The sequence below is a fragment of the Lepisosteus platostomus genome, chromosome 6 (assembly GCF_059453375.1).
Source record: "Lepisosteus platostomus isolate fLepPlt1 chromosome 6, fLepPlt1.hap1, whole genome shotgun sequence".
In the NCBI taxonomy this organism is placed as follows: domain Eukaryota; kingdom Metazoa; phylum Chordata; class Actinopteri; order Semionotiformes; family Lepisosteidae; genus Lepisosteus; species Lepisosteus platostomus.
The window spans coordinates 8,768,668-8,792,863 of NC_142616.1; the positions used below are offsets into that span (position 1 = coordinate 8,768,668).

General features: G+C 40.8%; 1 protein-coding gene across 26 annotated transcripts in view; it reads left to right on the top strand.

Annotated features, from left to right (window-relative positions):
* The window catches only part of LOC148660032 (E3 ubiquitin-protein ligase TRIM21-like), a 143,953-nt gene that overhangs the window by 105,870 nt on the left and 13,887 nt on the right, over nt 1–24,196 (top strand). For 4 of the 26 annotated variants that reach the window (XM_088637660.1, XM_088637663.1, XM_088637659.1 and 1 more), the window contains 9 exons: nt 2,016–2,084; nt 2,877–2,999; nt 4,533–4,565; nt 4,806–4,835; nt 5,694–5,762; nt 7,028–7,081; nt 7,552–7,602; nt 8,108–8,134; nt 8,721–9,559. The exons of 2 other annotated variants lie outside the window; for them this stretch is intronic. In XM_088637660.1, the coding sequence (XP_088493786.1) occupies nt 2,016–2,084; nt 2,877–2,999; nt 4,533–4,565; nt 4,806–4,835; nt 5,694–5,762; nt 7,028–7,081; nt 7,552–7,602; nt 8,108–8,134; nt 8,721–9,259 (995 nt within the window). In that variant the 3' untranslated portion in view covers nt 9,260–9,559. 20 more of the 26 variants (XM_088637677.1, XM_088637683.1, XM_088637687.1 and 17 more) reach the window with 14 other exon arrangements.

Sequence of the window (24,196 nt, forward strand, 5' to 3'; positions counted from 1 at the left end):
TTTTTCTTGTAAATCCTTTGTGTGTGGGAGGCCACCAGAAGGAAATGATGGATGCTCGAGTAGCTATGTGCCGAAGAGAAAAGACTTGTTTTTGTTTTAATCTCATACATTTCATGTTCATAGTATCAGAGTATCAGGGCACTATTGATAAGTGTTCACTTATAGTAACAAGACCATCTGATAAAGAGAGGAACTTCATATACTGCTTAGGCCTCTGTTCTTTAATTTGAGGGTGTTTCAATAGATAGGTCCCAGTGGCAATACATTTAGTCTTGTGTAACAGAGTTTAGTGTGCTTACATGCAAGTAATGTCACCTCATTCGAAACCTAGACAGTGTAGAATTGTGTCGTGTCAGAAGACCAGGCCTTTTGGTTTAGCAGAGTCTGGTATTCTGTGGCTCTGAGACCATGAATCGATTGAATCCTTACAGGGCCAGAGCAGAGCTACAGCCTTCCCACTTTAAAACTCTAGGTATAACCAAGTCTCCGGTGCTGCTAATATTCAGTGTTTGAACACATTTACACAAGCCACTTCGGGAAAAGGTTTATACCACAGACAGCTGCTGCACTCCTGTGAGATAATGGTACATCCCAAGGTACCACACATTCAACCCCATTGGTGTAATAAGAGCTTGTCCCCCTATTTATTGTAACATGCTCATCTATTATTACTGATATACAGTATGATGGAGCTAATGCAGGTGTTACATGTCAACACTTGTCTAATATACAGAAAAAATACAATGTTACAAATCACAGATGTAGTGTTTTAACTCACAGAGGTTATAAACTGTTAAAAGATCTTATTGTTACTTTTCAAGATGAGAAATCAGGACTAAAGTTGGATGTTTGGAGAACATGTGAAAGGTAACGGAGACTGAAACAGACTTGTTAGTGGTACAGATATAAGTGAAGTGAGAGTGTTGTAGGAAAAAGGCTGTATATAAAAATATAACAAAATATTCAAAAGGTAAAAGATAGAAAATGGGTAGTTACCATAAGAAGTAAATTGTGGAATTTGTGTAGGGAGTTGTTCTAAAATAAAAACAATTTTGTTATACAACTGGAAATCTGTATTCCATTTGTATTGGTTAGAACAAAAAGTTGCCTTTTAGAGGAACAAATGTTGTTATTGATGAGGATCACCTTGCAATAAATCAATAGGATCAACAGGATTGTGATGGATTAGCTCTCGCAACACTTCACAATGGCACCTCATTGTTGTGAAGAACCATTAAAAAACTAGTTCTCCCCCATCATGAAATAAACTGTGGAATAATACTTTAGTGTACGTAATTGTGATCGACAACATGCTATAGAAAGAACTCTTACTGTCCCTTTTGTTTACAGAAAGAGCTATTCCCAGACCGAAGTGATAATTTAAAATTAAGAAAACGGACGGCAAGTCAGTTCTGGAGAGAGCACACACAATTCACTGCATTTCCTTCATCACCTAGGCAACCACATGCTTCCCCCCAGCCCTTCTGAAGATACTGTACACGAGCCCTAAAGCCAGTGTGTTGTCCTACGAAATTTCCGGTGATGAAACAACAACTGTTACTCCGTTACCAATTTATAGGATTGAAACCCAGTGCCGCACAGCTCTTGGATCCTGGGTACAGTATGACTCCGAATTGAGGCTCCTTCTGTGTGTATTTTCTGTGCCCACATGGGTTTTCCACAGGTTCAATGGTGTTCTTGTCACCTTTCAAAGAGGTGCAGGCTGGGATAATGGGTGCCCCTAAATTGTCCTAAATACTCACCCTACAATGGAGTGGAGAGCCATCTGGAGTCCTACCTTGCCTCTGTGCTTCTGTCATGGGCTCTGGGTTGCATGACCCTCACCAGGAATCGTCCAAGTGTCCAAACTACTAACACTTATAAATCTCATACAGGTTTTACATAATGATAGCCATTACTGCACTCATGGATTCTGCAGTATGAGGTCAATTAATTGAACAAATTTCCGTCAAGAAATCTGAACATTTTATATGGATTTTATGCTCTGTTTCCAGGTTTGGCACAAAATAGTAATACCTTGCTATCCAAGACTGATGTGACAAATTATTTTGCAAGTAATACAGGTAAGTATAAATTTGCTTCCTTTTTCGTTTGTGCTCAAAGTTGAAAGGTTTTCTTCAGTATTCCATAAAACACTGTGACTCCCCTGGAACTTTGAAAATAGGCCTACAAAGAGCCTACAAAAGACATAACCAAATACCTAACTCATTTTTGTGCTACTATCTAGACTTCTTCGTGCCTAACTAATATACTGGGCTGCTATGCTGCTTACCAGCTTCAAAACGCACAGTCTCTTTGAGACTCTCCATAAAAAAGTAGATTTGAAAGAGTTTCAAAACTCACAAGTTCCTTAGTTCCACATGTCCGGGGTTTGTCTTTCTCCCCCTGGTGAATGGAGCACACAGAGGATCTGCCTTGGTTCCTCCAGACAGCAGATCAACCAACCCTGGAAGCCTTTTCTTTCTGTTTTTTTAAACTTCCAGAAACTGGTCAGGGGATTTAGGGCAGAAACTGATTCCCCACAGCTTTATGGGGAATGTGGACCAGAAAAGGCCTGCCATTTAGTCTGAAAATGCTACCTATCAATAAAATAAGGCAAAAGAAAATGAAAAGGGTAGTAAACATCCTAGTTAATCGAATCAAATCTGCATTTTCACAACTAAACCTTTCCTCCTCAATCATACACTCTTATTTTAAAAATGTCATTTTGAGAATGTTGAGCTTTTTTCAAACTCAAGCTTTAAACAGAATGAATGGTTTCCGTTACAGTACAGGATGCACCGCTAATGATCAATGTATTTTGAACCCAAGGATTGTTATACTCAACTTGTTTCAATTCTTATTCACTTGTCCAGGTCTGAAGACTGAAGATGGTTTTCCTTCATGGTTACAGCCAGCAGTAATTGTATTATGGGTTCTGAATTTGGTTTACATTTTTCTTTTTCTTTTTTTTCTTTGGCTTTCCTGCAGAAGACGAGGTACATATCACAATTTAAATAGGAGGCATATTTTCCAGTCTAATGTTCTAAATCAGCAAATTAATACAATTCAAGGATTGCCAAGGATATCAGAGAGTCACCTTCTCTAAACTACTTCAAATCCAGACTCAAAACTTTCTTCTTTAGAAGAGCCTTTACTTAGCTGGTTTCATTCTTCACCCCTTTGCTTTTCTTTGTACCACCATCCACGGTCTCCTCTGTGTATTGTAGTTGTGTTTTAGCTTGTGTATTCTTTTTATTTATTGTTGTTGTCATTCTGTAAAGCGCTTTGAGAAGCCACCTTTAAAGGCGCTATATAAAATAAAGTTTATTATTATTATATTATTAATTCAAAATAATGACCTTAGTAATGGCAAACACACACAGAAACATTGTGTATTATACACACACAGAGAAATATTCTTCTGTGTCATTTTGCCATGTGATTATAATAGCCTATTAGATTTGCATATAATTTACATCCTGATTTTTTCTTTTAAATTTAAAAGAGAAACTGAGAAGAAGGTTGAATGGGTTTTTTTTGTCTCGTACACAACCACTTTGTTCCAATAATCATTCCTATTACAGTAGAGACTTCACCTCTGCAAATGTAATGTTTGTGAATTTGCCGATTCCTGCTTCGGTCTGGCTGATCGGGTCTTGAATGGAAAACCGCAAAAGCACATTTAAACTGAGCTGAAGGTTGTTAAGGTCACCTTTTAGATTAGCTGCCCAACTCACTAGGATTGCGAGATGAATCTAGCTAGTGACTGAGCCTCTACCTGCCTCTGTCCAAGTAGCATCCTCATCTCAGTGTGGTCTTGTTTTTGTGTCAGCACTGTGGGGAATGACAGGCTAGAGACAGCTGTACAGGCTCACTGGCTGTTTTCATTATAGCGAGCGTGGTAATCATGCAGCAGGGTATTAGCTGTGAAGGCAGAGAGAAGAAGTGTAGAAGTCCACTGGACACAAAGGAGGGATTTATGTTTTTTTATTGCAGCTGATTACTGTAAATTTGTTATGGTAGTTTGATACGTTGTGTTAGTTGAGTTATCTTAAAGCCAATGCATTAATACTTTAATTATCATGTAAGGCAGGATTACGTATGTCTTTTAAGTTAACTATATAACTATTCTGCAATGGCATAATGTTCTATAGTGGCATAGGGGCGGAATTGGTTGCCTGTAAATTTGGCTACTCGCAACGGATCTCTGAACCAAAGCTCTGCAAATGTTGAGACACTACTATTCAAGTGTGTTTAGTTCCATACGACAAATTCATTTCTTACATATTCTTTAACCTTGCCCAGCTCAATTTTATTACCCTAAATCAATAAGTGACCCAGGTACTTAAGATCATGTTAAGAATTAAAGTTCAATGGATTGGTATGGAAGATCCAAGGTTTCCTTCCCCTGCAACACCAGTCCAATATAATCAGACATAAATTGTTTTTTGTTCATTGAAACTGATTGCATTGCGCTGAAAGATTGTGGTTTTCTTAAGGAACAAAGCATGTTTTTTTATATTTTCCAGGTGATGCACAGGATTACACACGTCTCTTATCAGGTACAATTACCAGATACCATGACAGATATTTAAAACAGCACTAACCTGCTAAACATGGAAAGAATCTTCCCTGAACACATTTTAGACTATTTGGCAGGCAGACTGTAAGATTTATCCTTCACTTTCAGGTGGAGATTTTTACCACATAGTAAAACAGACCAGATGATTTGTAAAATCTTTTTCTATGATATTTGACTAGGTACTTTTAAAAATATATATTGTGTCTGTTTTCACTTACAGGGCATGAAGAAGAGGAGAGAGAGGTTGGTGGTAGGTACTATTTGTCACTAAACGAAGATTTCTTAACAGATGTAGGTATTATAGTTAAAAATGAAGAGTGTCAATTGTCTTACTCCAGGAAGTTGAATGTTAACAAATACGCTAACAGAAATGTAAAAACAAAAATTGCAGTGATTCACATTTTTCATGATATAACTAAATTCACTGTAGTTAAGTTACTACTGTGACATAAAGACACCAGTGCGATACTTCAATGTAAATTTGCAAAGTTGAAGTTGGTGTCCTTGGCTGTAAGCAGACACCCATTTCTTACTTGTGCAAATCAATTCATTCATTTCAAACCATTTCAGTCTTTCAAAGTACTGCTTAATTGCTTAATTACAGTGCAATAATTTGCACAATGTGTTTGTGCATTACTGTAATTGGTATACTGTACTTATATATAGTGTGTATATACTGTATATAGTAATATGGTGAAAAGAATATTTTAAGTGTATTATACAGGTAGCTTTTTTTAAATGATCTTTTGTCATCTATCTGTGTGTCCTTACAATATATTCCCTGACAGAAAATAAGAATCAAGAAACTTAAGAAAGAGGTGAAGGGGTCATACGATCCATCTAGTTTAAAAGTTCATATAACTGTTAAGAAAATGTCATCCAACCATTTTTAAGAGACATTAGGGCATTGGCTTCAGCAATGTGGTTGAGGTAATCGTTCCAGATTCCCACAACATCACTCCTGATATTTCATTCATTTTTAGCAGTCTGAGTACTGTACATTAATTTAATTGATTCCTTCAACAGTGTTTTTAGTTGACGAACATTTACACATAATATAGTCAGCTTTTTCCTGAAAAATGTATTGTACTGTTTTATAAACCTTTAGTTTCAGCTTCTCTAGAGAGAAGACTAGCAGTAATTGGAGAACAAATCACACAGCTGCATGATGACAACAGTAAGTACTGTACTGTTTGCAGAAATGTAGTAGCCTTAACGGGATAAAATATGTAACCCGATAAATGAATAGCCAACATCTGAATGAGAAATTGTACAATATTAGCTGTTAGTTTACTTAAATCTGTCTTTTCAGTTTGTAAGTGTAATAATCAGGAATTATAGAGGTACAGTATGTGGAGTTAAGTGATGGGTCAGAAATATTTCACAAATCTAAACCTAAATTGCTAGACATTGGTCCCTTTGTTTGTTTCTATATGCACATGAGAATAGATGGATATGTTCATTATTGTTCTTGGTACCCTGGGACCTTGAGCAGAAATATATTCAACTTTCTGTTTCTATCAGTGGTTAAGTTCTGGCCAGAGGTATTGTTTCTTTGTTGATGTGAATAGATCTTATACACCTTATTGTATTCTTTTTGAAACTAGATAGTAGCCACCTTGCTCATTACAAAATTCCTGCACTGAGTTTCTACTTCAGCTTTGTGGTCTTTGTTATTTTATTAAACTTAAAATAGTATTTTGAATCAATTTTGTCAAATGTATTTGAACAAGCAGGCAAGGACTTTATCCATTATTTAGGTATCCATTTGAGTCCCAAGGGATGTTCAGGTCATTTAAAAGTCATTTAGGCAGCTTTAAGTTGTTGTAGTTTGAAGGGAATTCAGTGCTACCAATATAGACTGTAACAACCATCCAAGTGGTTATTTAACATACAGTAGGTGTAGGTGGTCTTGTAATATGTGCCTTGATTTCACTGGCATCCTGTCCAGGGTGTACTCTGCCTTGCTCCTGGTGCTTGCTGGGTTAGATTCCTGCTATCCAGAAACCAGTGGTTGAAGCAATTAGAAAATGGATACTTACATGGATAGTCTTCTAGTAGTGGCAGCATTTAATTTTACAGCACTAATACAGTGAATAATATTTACCTGATGGAGGCTATATCTTCTTGAGCCAGTGCTCATTTCACATCATGATTCACTGTTGGTTAAGACAACGGAGCCTGAGCATGATGTGCTTAACACTAGCAGGAGGGTAACTATTGATAAGAATATCACAGAACTCATACATTTCTGCTGCATTTGTCTGGGTTTGCTTTCAATTGTTTGTGTGTGCATCGGATTCATATGCATTTGTTAAGCTAGAAAAAGTCCTTTGGGTTCCGTTTGTATTAATGTTGTAAAATTAATAATTAGGAGTTCTCTAGACATTTATATAATGTCTGTATTTTGTCCTGTTATTAATGGCTGGCGTCAATTTGCAGGGAGGAGGAATCGGAGTGATGAAGATCTGGAAAACTGGAGGAGTAGAAACGATGGTGAGTACTGGAATATTCACTTTGGTAGCACAAACAGGATCTTCCAAAGTGTATATTGTGCTCTGTTCAGTTTTAAAGAAGAATCTGTTGTTTAATTCCTGTAACTAACACCCTGTTTTACTGTAGAACCTGAACTGCCCATTTAGACCAAATTTGTCAAAATCTTAAAGTTATTAAAGTCTTAAAGCAATTATGTCCTTTTTAGGCAAATTCTTTCACCTGTATAAAGTTAGAGCTACCAGAGCACAGGGGTCTGAATATGTATGCAAGCAGAATAGTTCAGTTTTTGACTTTCTTTAAGATATCTGCTGACAAACATCTAAATAATGTGTTAAGCATAATGCGTAATCCAGCAATATTTGAAAACGTTTAAAGGGTCTGAATACTTTTGCAAGCCTCTATATCTAGTCAGTCATTCGTTTAGGAGTGTACTGCTTTCTGTTGTTAACTCTTGGAATTTGCATTTGTAGAGAGAATATCAAAGCTTGAACAAAAGATTAAAGAGCTGTGTGATGACAAAGGTAAGTAGTGAACTGTTATCTCTGGTATTTGAAATGTAGGTTCTGTGTCCTGACCTCACACCTGAAGAAGGCTCCACGGCCAAAACGTTGTGTTCTCTTTCTTCTTTTTTTCAGCATGGAATGATGGATAGAGGTGGTAACTGTTTGAGTTTTTGAAAACATATCAGACACAGACTTACGTTTTGGTGCCAATGATCAGATTAGTTATTTAATGGAGAGTGCTGTAAACACATTTAGATAGAAGTTAAAGGAAGAGTTAGGATTTTATTTATTTGGTTTGCTTCTGAAGAAAGTGTAAATTTACCCTGAACCTTTGTTGCATCCAAGTTGGAGTAATGTTTTCATACTGTATGTAGGTCGGTGTGCCAAATTAGCAAAGGTAGGGATCTCTCTCATATGAACTCCAACATGGATGTAAAAAATTGTTTTTTTTTTCTTCATCATAGGAAGAACAAGAAAACTGTCTAATTACTGTATTACTTAATGAAGGTTTTATCTCTTCCAGATATTCAGTTGAGACTTTCAATGGCAGGTAAGGTATATTTTTTTTTCTACCAATATATTTGTTTGATCTTAATTTAACTATCCAGTACATTATACATAACTAAAATTTGAGTTTTTATCAGTTTTATCAATTCATCTGACAACATCTGGAAAAGCAATTAAGGCTTAGGGCTCAGAACTAGAATTTAGTTTAATCTTCAAATCCCAAGTGAAGCACTACTGTTTTACTCATTCACCTGAATCTCTTGGGTAAAATGCAGTCCTTATGAATGCATTGAAATGTAGGTTACTTCTAATACAATTGGTCATCCCCATAAATCACAATGTAGCAGTGTGGTGCAGTGCTTTCATTCTGCATTGCAACATGTGTAAACTCCAAAGTCTTTAATAGTCACTATAGTCACTTTTTCAGACGAATTTCTGTTATAAACATTCTGAGTACTGTAACAGTAATGCATGCAATCAACATTGAACAAGCACACAACTTAAGTAGCATTCATATTGTGAAGGAGCATTAATCAATTTTGTATAGCTCAACTGGCCTAGAAATAGACATTAAAAGTCTTTGCACTTTGTCCTACATTGTCTCCTTGTTTCTCTCCTTCTGTCCCCAGTGACAGTGACCCTGGATCTGGACACAATGAACCCCTACCTGAGAGTGTCAGAAGATGGCACAGAACTGAGGTGGACAGAGCAGCGCCAGAATCTCACTGACAATCCTGAGCGGTTTGATAAAGAGCCCTATATCCTGGGCAAGAGGCCAGAGGGGACTGTGTGGGGGTACTACTGGGAGGTGGATGTTAAGAATAAGAAATACTGGGAGCTGGGAGTTGCTAAAGATTCAGTTCCCAGGAAGGGTCAACTAACTCTGAACCCTACATCTGGCTTTTTTGTTCTGAGTCTTTGGAATGGAAAAAAACTGGAAGCTCTGACTGACCATGAAACCCCCCTGAACTCAGATCCCATTCCCAAGAGAGTGGGAGTCCATGTGGACTACAGAGAGATGAAGGTCAGCTTCTATAATGCTGTAGATCACTCCCGCATTTACACATTTGAAGAGAATATTGACAAGACAGTCCGTCCATTCTTGTCCCCTGGAAACCAAGATCAGAACCCTTTGATCATATCATATCATATGACATGTGCTGTCTGACTCATGTTTGAAGTGTGTTGCTCAGCTTGTATGGGACAATGTGTGTTGATGTCTCACACACAACTTCTTAATCTTCCTACCAAGTGATTTCACATGTGCAAAGTTTCTTATCGTCAGAGCTATCACTTATCATCTATAACAGTTACGTTATAAAGTGACAGGGGTTTGTGTTATATACCCTATATCCTATCTTTATTGGACTAACAAGGAAGAAGTGTCCAATATCTGTTAAAATACCAATGAGATATTTCAAGATAATCTGACTACATTCACAGACAGAAAAGGATTCAAACAATACAATTAATTCCTTGTATGAATGCATACAAGTAATTCATAATTCCTCAATATGTTATTATCTGAGCCCTTTACTCTACTCACACTTTATCCTGTTTGGCTGTCTCCACACAGTGTAATCTCAAACACTTATTCACAAAAAAGATGTTAATATCACATACAATTAAATATATTCTATCAGAGTGACTGTAAATCCCCAAGCCAACAGATTTTCAGCTCATTGGGGTGGAGCAGTGGCTCTGTAGCTAAGGAGCTGCACCTGTAGCTGGAAGGTTGCCGGTTTAAATCTCACGACCGGCAGAGGAATCCTACTCCATTGGGCTCCTGAGCCAGACCCTTAACCCCAGCTGCTGCAGGGGTGCCGTATAAATGGCTGACCCTGTGCTCTGACCCCAAGCTTCTCTCTCCCTGTCTGTGTGTCTCATGGAGAGCAAGCTGGGGTATGCGAAAAGACAAATGCGTAATGCAAGAAATTGTGTAAGGCTAATAAAGTGATCTTATTGATACACATTTTAAGACTGCAGCATTCCTGTGGACTGTGCCTGGGCTTCTTATCAACAGTCCAGTCCTTACACATCTTTGTAACCCAAGTCTCTTTTTACACTCCTATCCTTTCCAGATACCCAGCTTCCTATAAACCTTGTGGTGTAACCTCAGGGGAGAACCTGAACCTGATTGTATGAACCCTAATCTCCTAATCTCAGATTATGTGGCATTTAAAAGTTTCCCATTGCAGAGAAACTCATCTTTTTGCCAAGTTCAAGAGTCCAAGTAGCTGAATAACCACAAGGCAGTGCTTCTTTAACTAAAGCTTTTCTCACTCCTCCTAAGTATGACACTATGCATGATTCTGTTGTAACAGAAGAAACAAGGTTCTTGATCCCGAGATGAAGTGAAACAGATGAGTTTATTGCATGCAAGGAACAATAAAGCCGAAGTCTTGTTTCTCGCAAGAAACAACAAAACCGAAGTATTGTTCCCCGTATTGTTACAAACTTTTGGGTTATATACAGTTTTCTTCTCCGTTTCTGACGTCACTCGGTCTGATGGTAAAGAGGGGGGTTCATGGTATTTGGCCAGTTTATGATGTTCTGGGCAAATGGTCAGTTTAACATTACACCCAGGGGGGTTCCTAGCTGGCATCTGCACTCCTTATCAGTTAACCCCCTTTCCTGCCATAAACCCCTGCTTGTGACTTGGAAGTCTAAACCCCCTACAGAAAAGATTAAATACAAACCCCCGTCTTCACATCTTTCTTCATTCCCCCCTTATAAAATATGGCATACGTCAGTGTAGCCTATTTTTATACATACAATGTCAGGGCAGATCTTTCCTTTCTTGGCGAACAGGTATGTATTGCCATGACATTGTTCGTTCCACGGTTATGGCAAGATGTGATACATGTTTTTGTGCACGTGATGATTACAATTACACATATAAACAATACTATTCCTACAAATAAACACTGTAAAAAAGTTCCGCCCCAGGCCCCAAACACAGACTTTACCCAAGATCCAATTCCCCAATTTTCAGTATAATAGTCCTGATATTTCTGTCCCTCATTGTAAATGTGTTGGGCCAGATCTGAGATGTGCTCAGAATTATCAGGGATATATGTGCAGCATTCAGTGCCAATTACTGCACAAGTTCCTCCTTGGGCCGCCAGTACATAATCTAAAGCTAGTCGGTTCTGCATGGCCACTGTTCTGAGGGCTACCATCTCATCATTAACAGCCTTCAGACTAGATGAGGTAGAATTTGCTAATTCTTCTAAAGTCGAAGCCATTTGAATTAACTCTCGACTCAGAAAGTTCATGCCGGCTTGTGGAAATATTATACCTAAATAATATTCCCAATCAGCCAATTTTCTTTGTGGTCTGTGGTTAGGTCCGAAGGGGGTGTGGGTTTGAACACGGATATGAGGAACCACATATCCTAAATAACATGAGCCAGACCACTGGGCTGGCAACCATGGGTAGGCTCGTTTTCCACAAATGAAATATGTTCCGTTTGGCGCTCCCCATGCCTCTGAAAATAAGAAACTTATACCGAATTGTGGGGTGTGCCGATCCCATCCTGGAATTTGGAAGGTAGAGGTGGATATATTTGCAGCGATGGTAAGGTTGCAACGACTCCATCCAACCAAGTGCAGACCATTAGTGTGCTGAAAGCATATGTTTCCCTCACGTTCCTTATTTAGAGTCAGGTATGGTGGTGTATGGCTTCTGTTATATTTAGGAGCGTAAGAGCCTGTGAAACTCGTGGGCTCTAAGCCTCGCTCCTGTAGATACTGTAATGTTGTGCAGGTTAAAGTCGTGTTATGGCAACCCCCATAGTTTGTCATATTAAAATCTCCTAAATTATCCCTCCAAATGATCATGCCTATGACTTCCTCGAGACGCCAAGGAATGGCCCCCATAGGAAGTCCTCCCTGTACATATTTGGGTAATGCGGCACACACCCAGCAGGCACTTTGGTTGGTTTTCTTAGCTGTCAGATAGGAGAGGCCTAAAAAGGAATTAATTCCATGTTCTCCTTTGTGGGAGAGATGATCATTAATCCCTGCGGAACATAGTTCTACAGCAACAATTATCATTATTGACAGAAATGTTTTCATTCTGGGTCCGGGGATGAGGCTCGTCGGCAGTGTGACGCGTGGATCCAGCGATCTTTTCCTTCCACTCGAACCGCAGACTCGGTTGTCAACAGGATCTGGTAGGGTCCGTCCCACCTGGGCTGGAGAACCTGTGAAGGAAATTTCCTGATCCACACCCACTCTCCTGGGATGAGGTCGTGCCCTCCTTCAGGTGGTGGTCCCCACGCCTCCAGGACCTGCTCACGGGCTCCTTGGGTGGCCTCTGTCAGCAACTTGCAATACTGTAACAGAGAATCAGTTAGTATACTCAAGCCTACTCTGTCATGTCCTGGAGAGTCACTCAGTCTCATGGGACGCCCCGTGATCACCTCAAACGGGCTCAGCCCCACTATTCGATTTGTCCCAGCCCGGATGCTGCACAGTACGGCGGGCAATGCATCCACCCAGGGGATCCCTCCCAAGTGGTACTTTGTCAATTTAGCTTTCAAAGTCCGGTTCACCCGTTCCACCATGCCGGAGGACTGCGGGTGATGAGGGCAATGCAAGTCCCATTTGATCCCTAGTAGGTCTGCCACCACCTGACACACTTTTCCAGTAAAATGTGTGCCCTGGTCTGAGTCTATGCGACACGGGAGTCCCCATCGGGGAATTACTTCTGTCACGAGATATTTGGCAGTTGTCTGCGCAGTCTCTCGTTTGACAGGGACAGCCTCCACCCATCTAGAAAACTGGTCCACCATCACTAGGAGGCCTGTTTTCCCTTTACAGGGTGGCAGTGAACAATAGTCTATTTGCCAGTGTCTAAAGGGTCCCTCGGGTGCAGGACGTCGAAGATTAGGAGCCCGAACCGGCGGTGCTCCAGAGGCTTTTTGGCACTCTCCACAGCGTTGTACCACATCAGCTGCGAAGGGTGTGAAGCCTGTGCCCACCCAGCTCTGAGCAAAGCGTCGAGTCATTTGGCTAACGCCTGGGTGCCCTGTGGAGTGTATTTGTTGTGCCAGGTAGGGCATTAGTTGCTTGGGACAGGCGGGTCTGCCCGTACGCTGGCACCTCCAGGTCCCATCCTTCTGCAGCCCCACATTGCGTTCCATCCAGGTCCATTTCTCAATCCTTGGAGCCTGGGCCTGGAGCTCGCTGAGCTGTTCCGTCCGGAGTGCCTGTATGTTCACTGTGCAAACTGAAATAATCTGAAGAGGTTTTTCTATAGCCCACTCCTCCCATTGCCCCAGGGCAGCTTGACGTGCTGTCCAGTCTGCTAGCTTATTGCCCCTGGCCTCGGGAGTGTCCTCTCTGCTGTGGCCCTTACATTTGACTACAGCTACCTGCTTTGGGAGTTGGAGAGCCGCAAGCAGCTCAGACACCAGATCTGCATTCTTTACCGGAGTGCCAGCAGAGGTTAAAAAATCCCTATTACTCCATAACCTTCCAAAATCATGGCATACTCCAAATGCGTATCGTGAGTCTGTGTATATTGTGGTGGTCTTGCCTTTTGCTAATTTACAGGCTTCCACCAAAGCTTTCAGTTCAGCTCGCTGTGCTGACGTGGGTACCTCAAATCTTCCCCCACATTGGATATCATGTTCTGTAGTCACAGCCCAACCCGCTTTCCTCTCCCCACTAGAATTTATGAATGAAGTTCCATCAGTGAAAAGGATGAGGTCTTCATTCCTTAGTGGTTGCTCGGCTATTTTGATGCCCTCATCTTCTCCCATTGCCCAAACATCACAGCTGTGTTCTAACATGTAGGCTTCTGATGGGTCAGGTAACAATGTGGCTGGATTAAGAGCTCCTTCACGTTCAATGGTAATATTTGGAGCCTCTAACAAGACCTGCCACTTGCTCCATCGTATCGCATTAACCTGACTGACCCGATTCAGGGACATGAGGGTGTGTACCGCATGTGGGCATCGAACAATCAGTTGTTGATCTAGCACTATGTTATTGACTGCCTGTACTGCTAGACAGACGGCCTGAACGGCTCGTAGACATGGTCCCCAGCCCCTGGCTACCTCGTCCAAGGATCCAGAGTAATACCCTACCGGGCGGTACCTACCCCCATGTTCCTGTGTTAGTACAGCTGTCCAAAATCCATTCTTTTCACTTACGTAGAGGTAGAATGGTTGGTCTGTCTGAGGAAACCCCAATGCAGGAGCCTGTAACAGAGCTTGTTTTAAATCATTAAAAGCATGTTCAGCTTCAGGACTCCAAGCAATAGGATCAAGGGACCTCCCTCCCCCCTTTAATAGGTCTGTAAGTGGTTTGGCCCTTTCAGAAAAAGCATCAACCCAATTTCTATTGAAATTGCACAGACCCAGAAATGATCGGAGCTCTCTCACCGTATTGGGACTAGGGTGTGTTCGGATTGCCTGGGCCCGATCTTCTGTCAATTCCCTTTTTCCCTGACTAATCTTTTGTCCCAAGTAAATTACGGTGTCTAGGCATAACTGTGCTTTGCTATAACTAGCCTTGTGTCCTTTTTTAACCAAATGGTCGAGAATAATTTGGAGGTCCTTCTTGTGGGTTTCCTCGTCAGGAGACGCGATTAAAATATCATCCACATATTGGATAACGACGGAGGACACTTGAGGCAGCTCCCGGAGATGCCTCCGAAGTGCCATGTGATACACGGTGGGGCTGTTATGAAACCCCTGTGGTAACCTGGTCCAAGTATATTGTTCTCCATCTACAACAAAGGCGAACCAATCTTGTACCTCTGGGTGTAGAGGAACAGACCAGAACCCATTAGCCATGTCAATTACTGAAAACACCTGGTGCTCAGGGGTCAGTAGTTGAAAAATAGCAGAGGGGTCTGCTACTAAGGGGGTGAGACGGTTGATGTGTTGATTAGCTTTTGAGTAATCAACTGTGAATCGCCATGCTCCGCTGGCTTTCTTTACGGGCCATATTGGACTGTTGCTTGTACTATGTGTTTTTCGTACAATGCCTTGAGTCAATAGTTTTTGTATTACTGGTCGAACCCCTTCCTCCGCCTCTTTGTTGATTTTATATGGCTTTGTGTATGGCGGGGATTTCCCAGTAAATGTGGCGGGTTCCATATCCAGAAGCCCGCATTCGTCCTTATCCATAGTCCAAATTGGATGCCCTTTTAGTTCGTCTTTTTGGAGGGACCAGATGTTTACCTCCACCCTCTCTTCATGTACGGTTAATGTAACCCCTTGTAAGTATTTCAGAGCATCCCATCCCAACAGATCTGGGGTAGATCCTACCCACATGACAGCATTAAATGTTACCTCCCCATCTCCTAGTCTAATCTTGAGTTCTTGAGTTTCTCTGAGTGTTATTCTATTACCCCCTACACCAGTGGCCTCCAGCTCCTTCCCTGTGAACATGACACCACACCGTTTGGCTGACTGTTCAGATAAACACGATAATTGAGCCCCAGTGTCCCATAAAAGTGACATTTGAATCCCATTAATCGTGCATTGTAATTTGAGCTCTTTTTCACTCAGTTCCTGAGATAGGCGTAGGGAGGCCACTAGGGGGAGTCCTAGTTTAAAAGCTCCCTGATAGCGCGTTTGTCTGCTTCGCTCAGATCCTGTAATTGTGACAACAGGTTTTTTTGCCCCTCTCGATTCGAGGGATTGAAAGGGGGATCTCGGTATCTTCCAAACCTGCCCTCACTGGCTAATCGCTTTTTGCAATTCTTTTGCCAATGTCCGAAATTTTTACAATAATGGCACCGAGTTGTAATTTCGCTTTTTGGATTTAGTCGGGTGTCAGGGCCAGCTCCACCCTTCAGTATGGGGGGTGTCCACCCTGTTTGTATTGCCCGCACCTTAGCATACATATTTCTCTCGATTTGCCGTGCCATTTTAACTATTTCCTCAAATTGTTTAGTCGTATCCTGCCCTATTTCGGGCTCTTTTAACTGAAGGGCTTTGGCTATATCAGGCTTAAGACCGCCCAAATAAATTTGTTTAATTACAGCAGAGGCGTCGCTATTCACATCATCTTCGTCACTCAGTCCTGAGCATTCCAGCCAGAGTGTGACGAAGCGGTCAGTGAAGTCAGCCACATCCTCGCTTTCTTTTTGCTGACACGCAGATATCTTTTTCCAATCTGTCTTTGGTGGATAATTTTGTTTAAGCCATCGCCAAACCCATTCCCATCGCCCTCCCCTGCCGTTATCCTCACACAATTGTTTAAGTTCTCCGACACGCTTTTCCCCTGTCCTTCTGAGGATCATAGCGGCAGTCAGGGGGGAGATACCATAAGTATCTTTTAATTCCTGAAGCGCACTCCAGGTTCGCTGCATCCCTAATTTTGGGTGCGGTACTTCTCTAGCCCACCGGTCAATATCCTCCGGTTTTGGATTTGATCGTATTGGGGGTTCAGGGAAGGTAGGTGCGAGAACTGACCCCCTCGGCGGGGTGCGAGACGGAGTTAGAGTGGCGCTGTCATCAACGGCACCAGCCCCTGCTACATCAAGTCCTTTCCCACTTCGAGTGAGAGTACAGACCTGCGGGCGCCCTCCCTCTAACAGGGGAGACCCTGATCCGTCTTTATCACACTCATACCAAGTGTTATCCCAATCAGACCCCCCTTCTCCATATGGCCACTGAGGGAATTGATCCCAATTATTTTCGTTTCCTGCCTGTTTGTTCCCCTGTGGGAGAGCAGGATATAACTTAGTCGCCGGCTGTAGCACATTAACCAGTGCAGCGTGACCAGGAGTTAATTCCTTCTTTAATTTCTCATTCTCCTGTACTGCCTCTTTTAGTTTTTTTTCTAGTACCTCTTTTGCCGCGAATAAATTATCTTTCCTCTCATTTAACGCTTTTATTTTTTCTGTGAACTCCCTCTCTTTTCTATCCCATTCTGATTTCTCCTTCATGCTAATCTGCCACCTCAGGTGTCGGCCGATCACCAGGGCTGCAGCTAAATCTTTGTTTTTGTTCCAATGTTCGTACGCTTTTTTACAGGCATCTTCGCCCCAAACTCCTTCTGACAGACTCAGCTTCTTCCTATATTTCTCTTCCCTTTCAGTCAATTTACACTTTTCTGATATGTAATCAGATACTTCCACCACTTTCTCAAACACCCAATTAGCACACATGTTTGGTTTCTTTAAGATTTACTTTTGTCGTGTGTGAGGTAACAGTTCATTCAGTAGGGGGATGTTTTCACTTGGAAAAACCTGTGCATTACTGCACTCATTCAGCTAAGGGCGTCTGTTACCTCCAGATCTAAATGCCTCTCCGAGACTTTAGAGAGGACTTACACCGCACTGTTCACAGGTAAGAAACGAGACCTCGAAAACCCCCTTTCTTGATCAGTAATTCACCATCCCCAGAACGCCAGCATCGCTGCTTTTGCCCCGGGGTGGACTTACGCACTGAGCTCAATCAGGGCGATTCTCGGGTCTCAACGTCCTTTAAATCCTGCTACTTAATGCTTTGCTCTTTTATTATGAGGTGTGTTTATGTTAGTGTCGTGCGTGTGTATATGTATTTCACAAACAAGGAAAACACCAAAAACATACATACATATATCTCTTCTACTCCTGTTTCCTTTAAAACAAAAAAAAACCACGCCACGCCAATCTGTGCACGATCAAGGCGTAGCTAATCTCAGGACCCCGGGCGTAATTAAAGCCCACACCAATCCTGGATTATACGTGCATTTAATGCACCACTCAGCTCCAGAACCCCGGGCGCAATTAAGGCCCACACCGATCCCGAGCCACAGAACTCCGGGTGCAATTAAGACCCACACCAGTCCTGACCTTCAGAACTCCGGGTGCAACTAAGACCCACACCAGTCCTGAACTACGTGCATTTAATGCACCACTTGCTCTAGAACCCCGGGCGCAATCAAGGCCCACACCGATTCAGAGCATCAGAACTCCGGGTGCAACTAAGACCCAAACCAGTTCTGACCCTCAGAACTCCGGGTGCAATTAAGACCCACACCAGTCCTGACTTCACGGTAAGGGTCCAAAACCCGTTCAAAACTCCACGCGCAATTAAGGCATACACCAGCTTCGAACGCCTGTACACAATACCGCGGAACCCCTGCCAGACCAAATTCTGGGCTTACAGCAAACAACCCATTACATACACCGGTGCCTTCCCCGGGCCAGAGGAATTCAGAAACTCACGTTTACTCCGTCATCTCGGGCGATTCTCGCAGGGAGCAGAGATTTCCCAATCGGTCAGAGAGAGTCGGGACTTTTAAATAAAAGAGGAGTCCTTACCTCTTAGTTATGTGCGCGCTGACCGTCTCTCCTGCCGATGGGAAGTTCTGCGCCTTCTGGAGCATCCTGCCGACTACGCCAAATTTGTTGTAACAGAAGAAACAAGGTTCTTGATCCCGAGATGAAGTGAAACAGATGAGTTTATTGCATGCAAGGAACAATAAAGCCGAAGTCTTGTTTCTCGCAAGAAACAACAAAACCGAAGTATTGTTCCCCGTATTGTTACAAACTTTTGGGTTATATACAGTTTTCTTCTCCGTTTCTGACGTCACTCGGTCTGATGGTAAAGAGGGGGGTTCATGGTATTTGGCCAGTTTATGATGTTCTGGGCAAATGGTCAGTTTAACATTACACCCAGGGGGGTTCCTAGCTGGCATCTGCACTCCTTATCAGTTAACCCCCTTTCCTGCCATAAACCCCTGCTTGTGACTTGGAAGTCTAAACCCCCTACAGAAAAGATTAAATACAAACCCCCGTCTTCACATCTTTCTTCAATTCATAAGGCCTAACCATGGTGCTCCATAGCTCTAACCTATCAAGTGCTCCCTAGGAGAGACAGGAGCCCCTATCCAAGCAGAGCTGTTTGAGAAGACATTGAATCAATCTGAATCTTGCCTGTTTTAATTTGTACTCTTCTTATTAACCTGAGACATGCATGGTCTATCTAACCATGTGAAAGACAGCTAGTTGCTGGTCTTCTCTGGCTCGTATTGCGATCGGGTGTTCTCCCATTCAGGTTTTTCATCATCCTCCTCTTGTACCTTTTGCTAGAGGCTGCAGTCTCAGCACATGTGCCTTTCTTAAGTGGCTTCCTTATGAAAATGTGTTTGTAATGACAAATTTACCCTGTCACTCGAATAATTATGTGCCTTGTTGGTCTTTTACTCTCTAGTATTTTAATTTTACCTCTGCAGTTTGTGTTTTCTTGGTTCACATACAGAAAAGCGTGCCTGTCAATTTGAGATTTTAAATCTACTTAATTTTTAAATTACATTTAAATTTAAATCATACTTTACGTAGTGAAAAAGTGAGACAGCAGTGTTGATTAAACAAATACGTCATGACCAGATGAGTTCCTGCAGAGGAACAGCGCCACTTCAACACTGAAAGAGTTCTATGCGACTTAAGTCTAGGACTAAATGTTTGTTTTGTGTTGGAAACGAAATTCTATTGCTGCTGCTTTTGTGCTGATTTTGCATTTTTAGGAAGTGCTCATTGTAAAACTTTTTTAAAGTGCTGTGAAGTACAAAAATATTGACAAAGTCATACATGTCTAAGGGTGATGACCTGCAGTAAACAAGGGTGTTGGTTCTTAAGAATAAGCTCAGAAAATTGTATTGTGTACTATTTCCCAAACTTTATGAAGCACTACAGAAAGCTTTAACCAAATGTAACAAAAAAATAAAATGATAAATGTCATGTTGAGTTTACGTTTTTCTTTTTGTATCACATCTGAATGTAAAAATAGCACTGTCGATAAATTAGGATGCAATAAATACCTACAAAAAAACAACAACATTTCTAAATACATGATCACAGCTTTGTCACGGGGAGGGCTGGAGGGGTGCCAAGTTATTTTAAAATAAAATGATGGCTCAGCCACAGTACCACTCGGGTGCAAAGGTGGTGGTTTCTTTTGACAGTAACAAAACAACAAAACAATTATATATAGTGCACAACACAACCCAATAGAACAAAACCAAGTACACAAACACTTCCTCAGAGAGTTATAAGACAGGCGTCGCACCACACAGGTCGTGTGGCATACTCAGTACAGCTTATTTGTGCAACAGAGACAAGCTATGCAGTTCTCTGCCTGTGGGTTTTCCTCAGCTGCCTTTCGCCCAGCCCAGTGTTTTGCCTTCTGACTGTTATGGCAATATCGATATTCTGTGAAAACTTCTGCAAAAATTTAGGTGGAAAACTTTCTTTTTGAATGTCTACTGAATGTATAAATATAGCACAAAACCCTCCCCAACGTTATTTAATATTTTCATTACGTTGTTACTCTACATAAACACTTGCATTAAAAGGGTACCTTGTTGGTACTGATAGTACAAAACAAAATCCCCATTTACATCAGTTTCATGTGGGCATTTTTTTTTAAACAGAGAATATAAAATGACAAAACATGATGTTGTTTCATAAATATCTCACATTACGACATGAAAAAAGAGCTGTTGTACTTGCTCCTGCATGACGACTCACACTATACTGTAGGCAGTGTCAACTTGGAGAAAAAATAGCTTATTGAAAGTATTTAGGCAGGCAGACATGTTCTTGGATAAACTTGAGTTAAAGGAGCAGGATTTGTCAAATAGTTAAAAGACCCCTAAACTAGAAAAACAAAGACAAATTGGATTGTCTCATTTTCGCTTTTTATTGTCATCCTCACACACAAAAACCCAATGCCCCTAAATTCAGATTCATGAAAAAATACCTGACACTCTTTTCATCAATAACTTGATTGGTTGCCTACCTATGCTGTATACTTTATTATTTAATGAGAGGGTCTGTTTGGATTCATTCATTGATCTTATAACAGATCCTTCCTTAATGTATCATTTCTAGAAGGACTCATGTACATTAACCCAAAGTTTTCGCTATATCAGTGATGGGTTCCCTGGCTCATGCAGGACCAACTCAAATTTATTCTCCCTGCCCTCCTGTAACTTGGTCCTTTATTTTCACTGTTTTTCCTCACTTTCGTTCATGTTCTTAACCTTTATGATAGCAGGGTTTAGGTATACTGTTCAATATTTTTCTTTGGCCCGAGGTTCGTGAAATCATCAACAACTGGACACAATAAACTTCAGTTTCAGATATGTAATGAGATGCTAAAGGTAATCTATTTTGGTTCTTCTGATTTAAATGAATACCATGAGAAATGATGGAGATGCTGTATGTAGAGCCAAGGTACAGTGTGTACAGTTCAGAAAAGTCCAGATTTACTGGATTTCTATTTCTGTTGTGGACTGTTCATAATAGATGATGTATTTAAAGAAGACACTCAGAAATCTAAGCAGAAAGAGAATCAACAGGCTGGTACTGAGTTCTTGTTCTGGTCTGTGGTATTGTCTATGTCCATAGAAGAGAACAGATATGTTAAGAATTTTGTTTTACCTAGATATACGTGTTCTTAATTTCTACACAATCGTTGAGGTCTTTGTTTTGTTACTGAGCTTCAATTCATACGTGGATCAATTACAGGTATGCCTTTCTAAAGGTATTTAGAAATCTGACAACTAGAAACTGCAGCTCCATTATGTATGATATTTGAGACCTGATATTATTTTGAGCAGTTTGTGCTGTTAGGCTTCAACAGAGACAATTTCAGGTTGATAAAAGTGTTTCATAGTTGTTGTGTGAAAATGAGCAATTTAACAAAAAAACACATTGAATACAAAACCCCTATTTTAAAAAAATAACTATAACAACCAGACGTTAGGTCTCAATGACAATAGATTTTAGAAGCCACAGTAGGACAGATGTACCCCCATAAGCACATACTGTAGACTTATTGTACAGAGAATAGGCCATCCAACGACAGAACAGAGAACAATGTCCCATGTGCACATGTCCATTTTCTCTCTTTAATTATCCAGTGGATGGTAGTATGATAATATGATGAAATGTTATGGTGTTTATTCTATAAAATATAGTATCATTCCACATGTACATATTTGTTTTTCCCAGTGATAATAATATTTGTAATCATGTTAGAAGGACAAAATACTACTACCACATAATGGTATCTTCTCAGAACTACATTCTGTTGTTAACTCCTGTTGTCTGTATGTCCAGATAGGAACATATCACAGCTTGAGAAACAGAAACAGGAGCTGTGTGATGGAGGTGAGTACTGCTTTTTTTTTCTATTTGTTTGAAGAGCAGCCTCATTAACAGTTTGGTTTTCTATCAAAAATAATATGCATTGCACATTTTTTTATTTTCTGCTAATTATACTAGTAGTGCCATAGATCACATTGTGCATTTGTGAGTACACATAGTATCATTCCACGGGTACAGTTTTGTTTTTCGCAGTGATCATAACATTTTTAATCCTTTTAGATATAAACTTTAGGAACCATGTTTTCGATACTGTTTTAATGTGAGAGTTAAATGAGAGCCCTGTGTCTAATATAACATGCTGAGTCTTTGAGGCAAATTTTAAGTTTTAAGTCTGAGTAAAGTGCTGAAGTTATAGTAGTCCTATCAGTATTGTTGTCTCCAAACAACAGAACCTCAGTTTTATCAGAGCTGAGTAACAAAATGTTTTCAACCAGCACGCCTCACTGTAATTAAAAGCACAACAAAACTGTCAGTGAGCCTGTAGGTTGTTTCCAGCTCGCCAGTCCCCATATATTAGATAAGATCACTTTATTAGCCCTGTACAATTTCTTACATTAGGAATGTGTCTTTTCACATACCCCAGCTTGCTCTCCATGAGACACAGACACACAGACAGGCTAGTGTTGTAACAGGCCAGACTAAGATGACAATAACTACAGTACATTAGATACAAGGGCGCAGCTGACAGTCATCTGCGCCGTTTATTTGGAAAACAGTAGTGTCGCAACACATTTTCCAGCGTTAGGGAGACTGGGATTGAATGCAGTTTCATTCTCGCTTGGGCGCTGTTGCTTTTGATATCTTCCTCGCGCAATTGAGCTTTAATATTTGCAAGTGAGTTACCGATTTTTTTTTCTTCTGCTGTAGCTACATTGGAGTCGTCGTCTAATAAAATCTGACTAGCATCTATAACAGATCTATTATTACCCGGTCTTATCCAATAGCGCGCTACAAGTACAGAAACCGTTATAAATAAGATTGCGAATTAAGTATTTCGCGTTGTTTGTGTATGGAAATAAGCGTACTCTGCAAATCCTGAGACACTGAAAAGTAAGGACAAGTTGTTCCCGGGCAGAAGCACAGAGATACTGTAAATACTGTATATCCGCTTTGTTGACGTTGACGTTACAAATCCGATTTTTAAAAAGTTAGAATTTGACACATGAAAACAAACTAGTAGAAATATAGTTACTAGAAAAGTCTGCATTTTGTTTCCAATACAGAGATTTTCACTTTCAAGATTTGACCTAGTTCAACTTGGTTCTGCTGTGAAATGTTTCTTGGCCGGTTTCAAGGGGCTTAATCAGCTGTCATCCGGGCCCGTGAGACTGTTGCCCTGTCTTATGAACGGAGTTAAGCAACGATAGGTTACACATCAGGAATTAAAGTTACATTCACTTTTTCTTGAAATATTATTTTTGTGCACGCTATTGACAATTGAATTCATAATATTTACAGTAATATCAGTTAATGTAATTTTTAAAACAGGACTATTGTATTATACTGTATGTGAACTAACCACAGGGAGAGATCCGACCCGGGAATGTTTTACATACAGCGCGGCGATTTCGCATAGTTTTGTCTTGCGGAAGTTAGAGGTAACCGCAGCTCACTGATTTTATAAGCCTTTCTTGGTACACAGACGTGCTAGTCACTCGGAGACGAGGGGTAGGCAGGGGACAAAGAGAGGAAAAGGGAGAAGAGGCCAGTCATGGAGGTTGGCGATTGAGAGAGAAAGAGGGAAAGGGTTAGGCTATTTATAGAGGCCGGGAGAGGGTAAATGAGTGCAAAAAGTAGGGAAAGAGGTGAGGGTTCAGACGCTCCAGACAGTCGAGGGTGACAGTTTTAAAAAAAGGTTTATAATCTTTTCGTTTTATTCATTTTTAAAATGTATTCCGTCTAAAATGAATCAATACTTTAGTTTATTTCTTTTTAGTCTTGGAATATTAAGTTTAGTCCTGTTTAATTTCCAACTAAG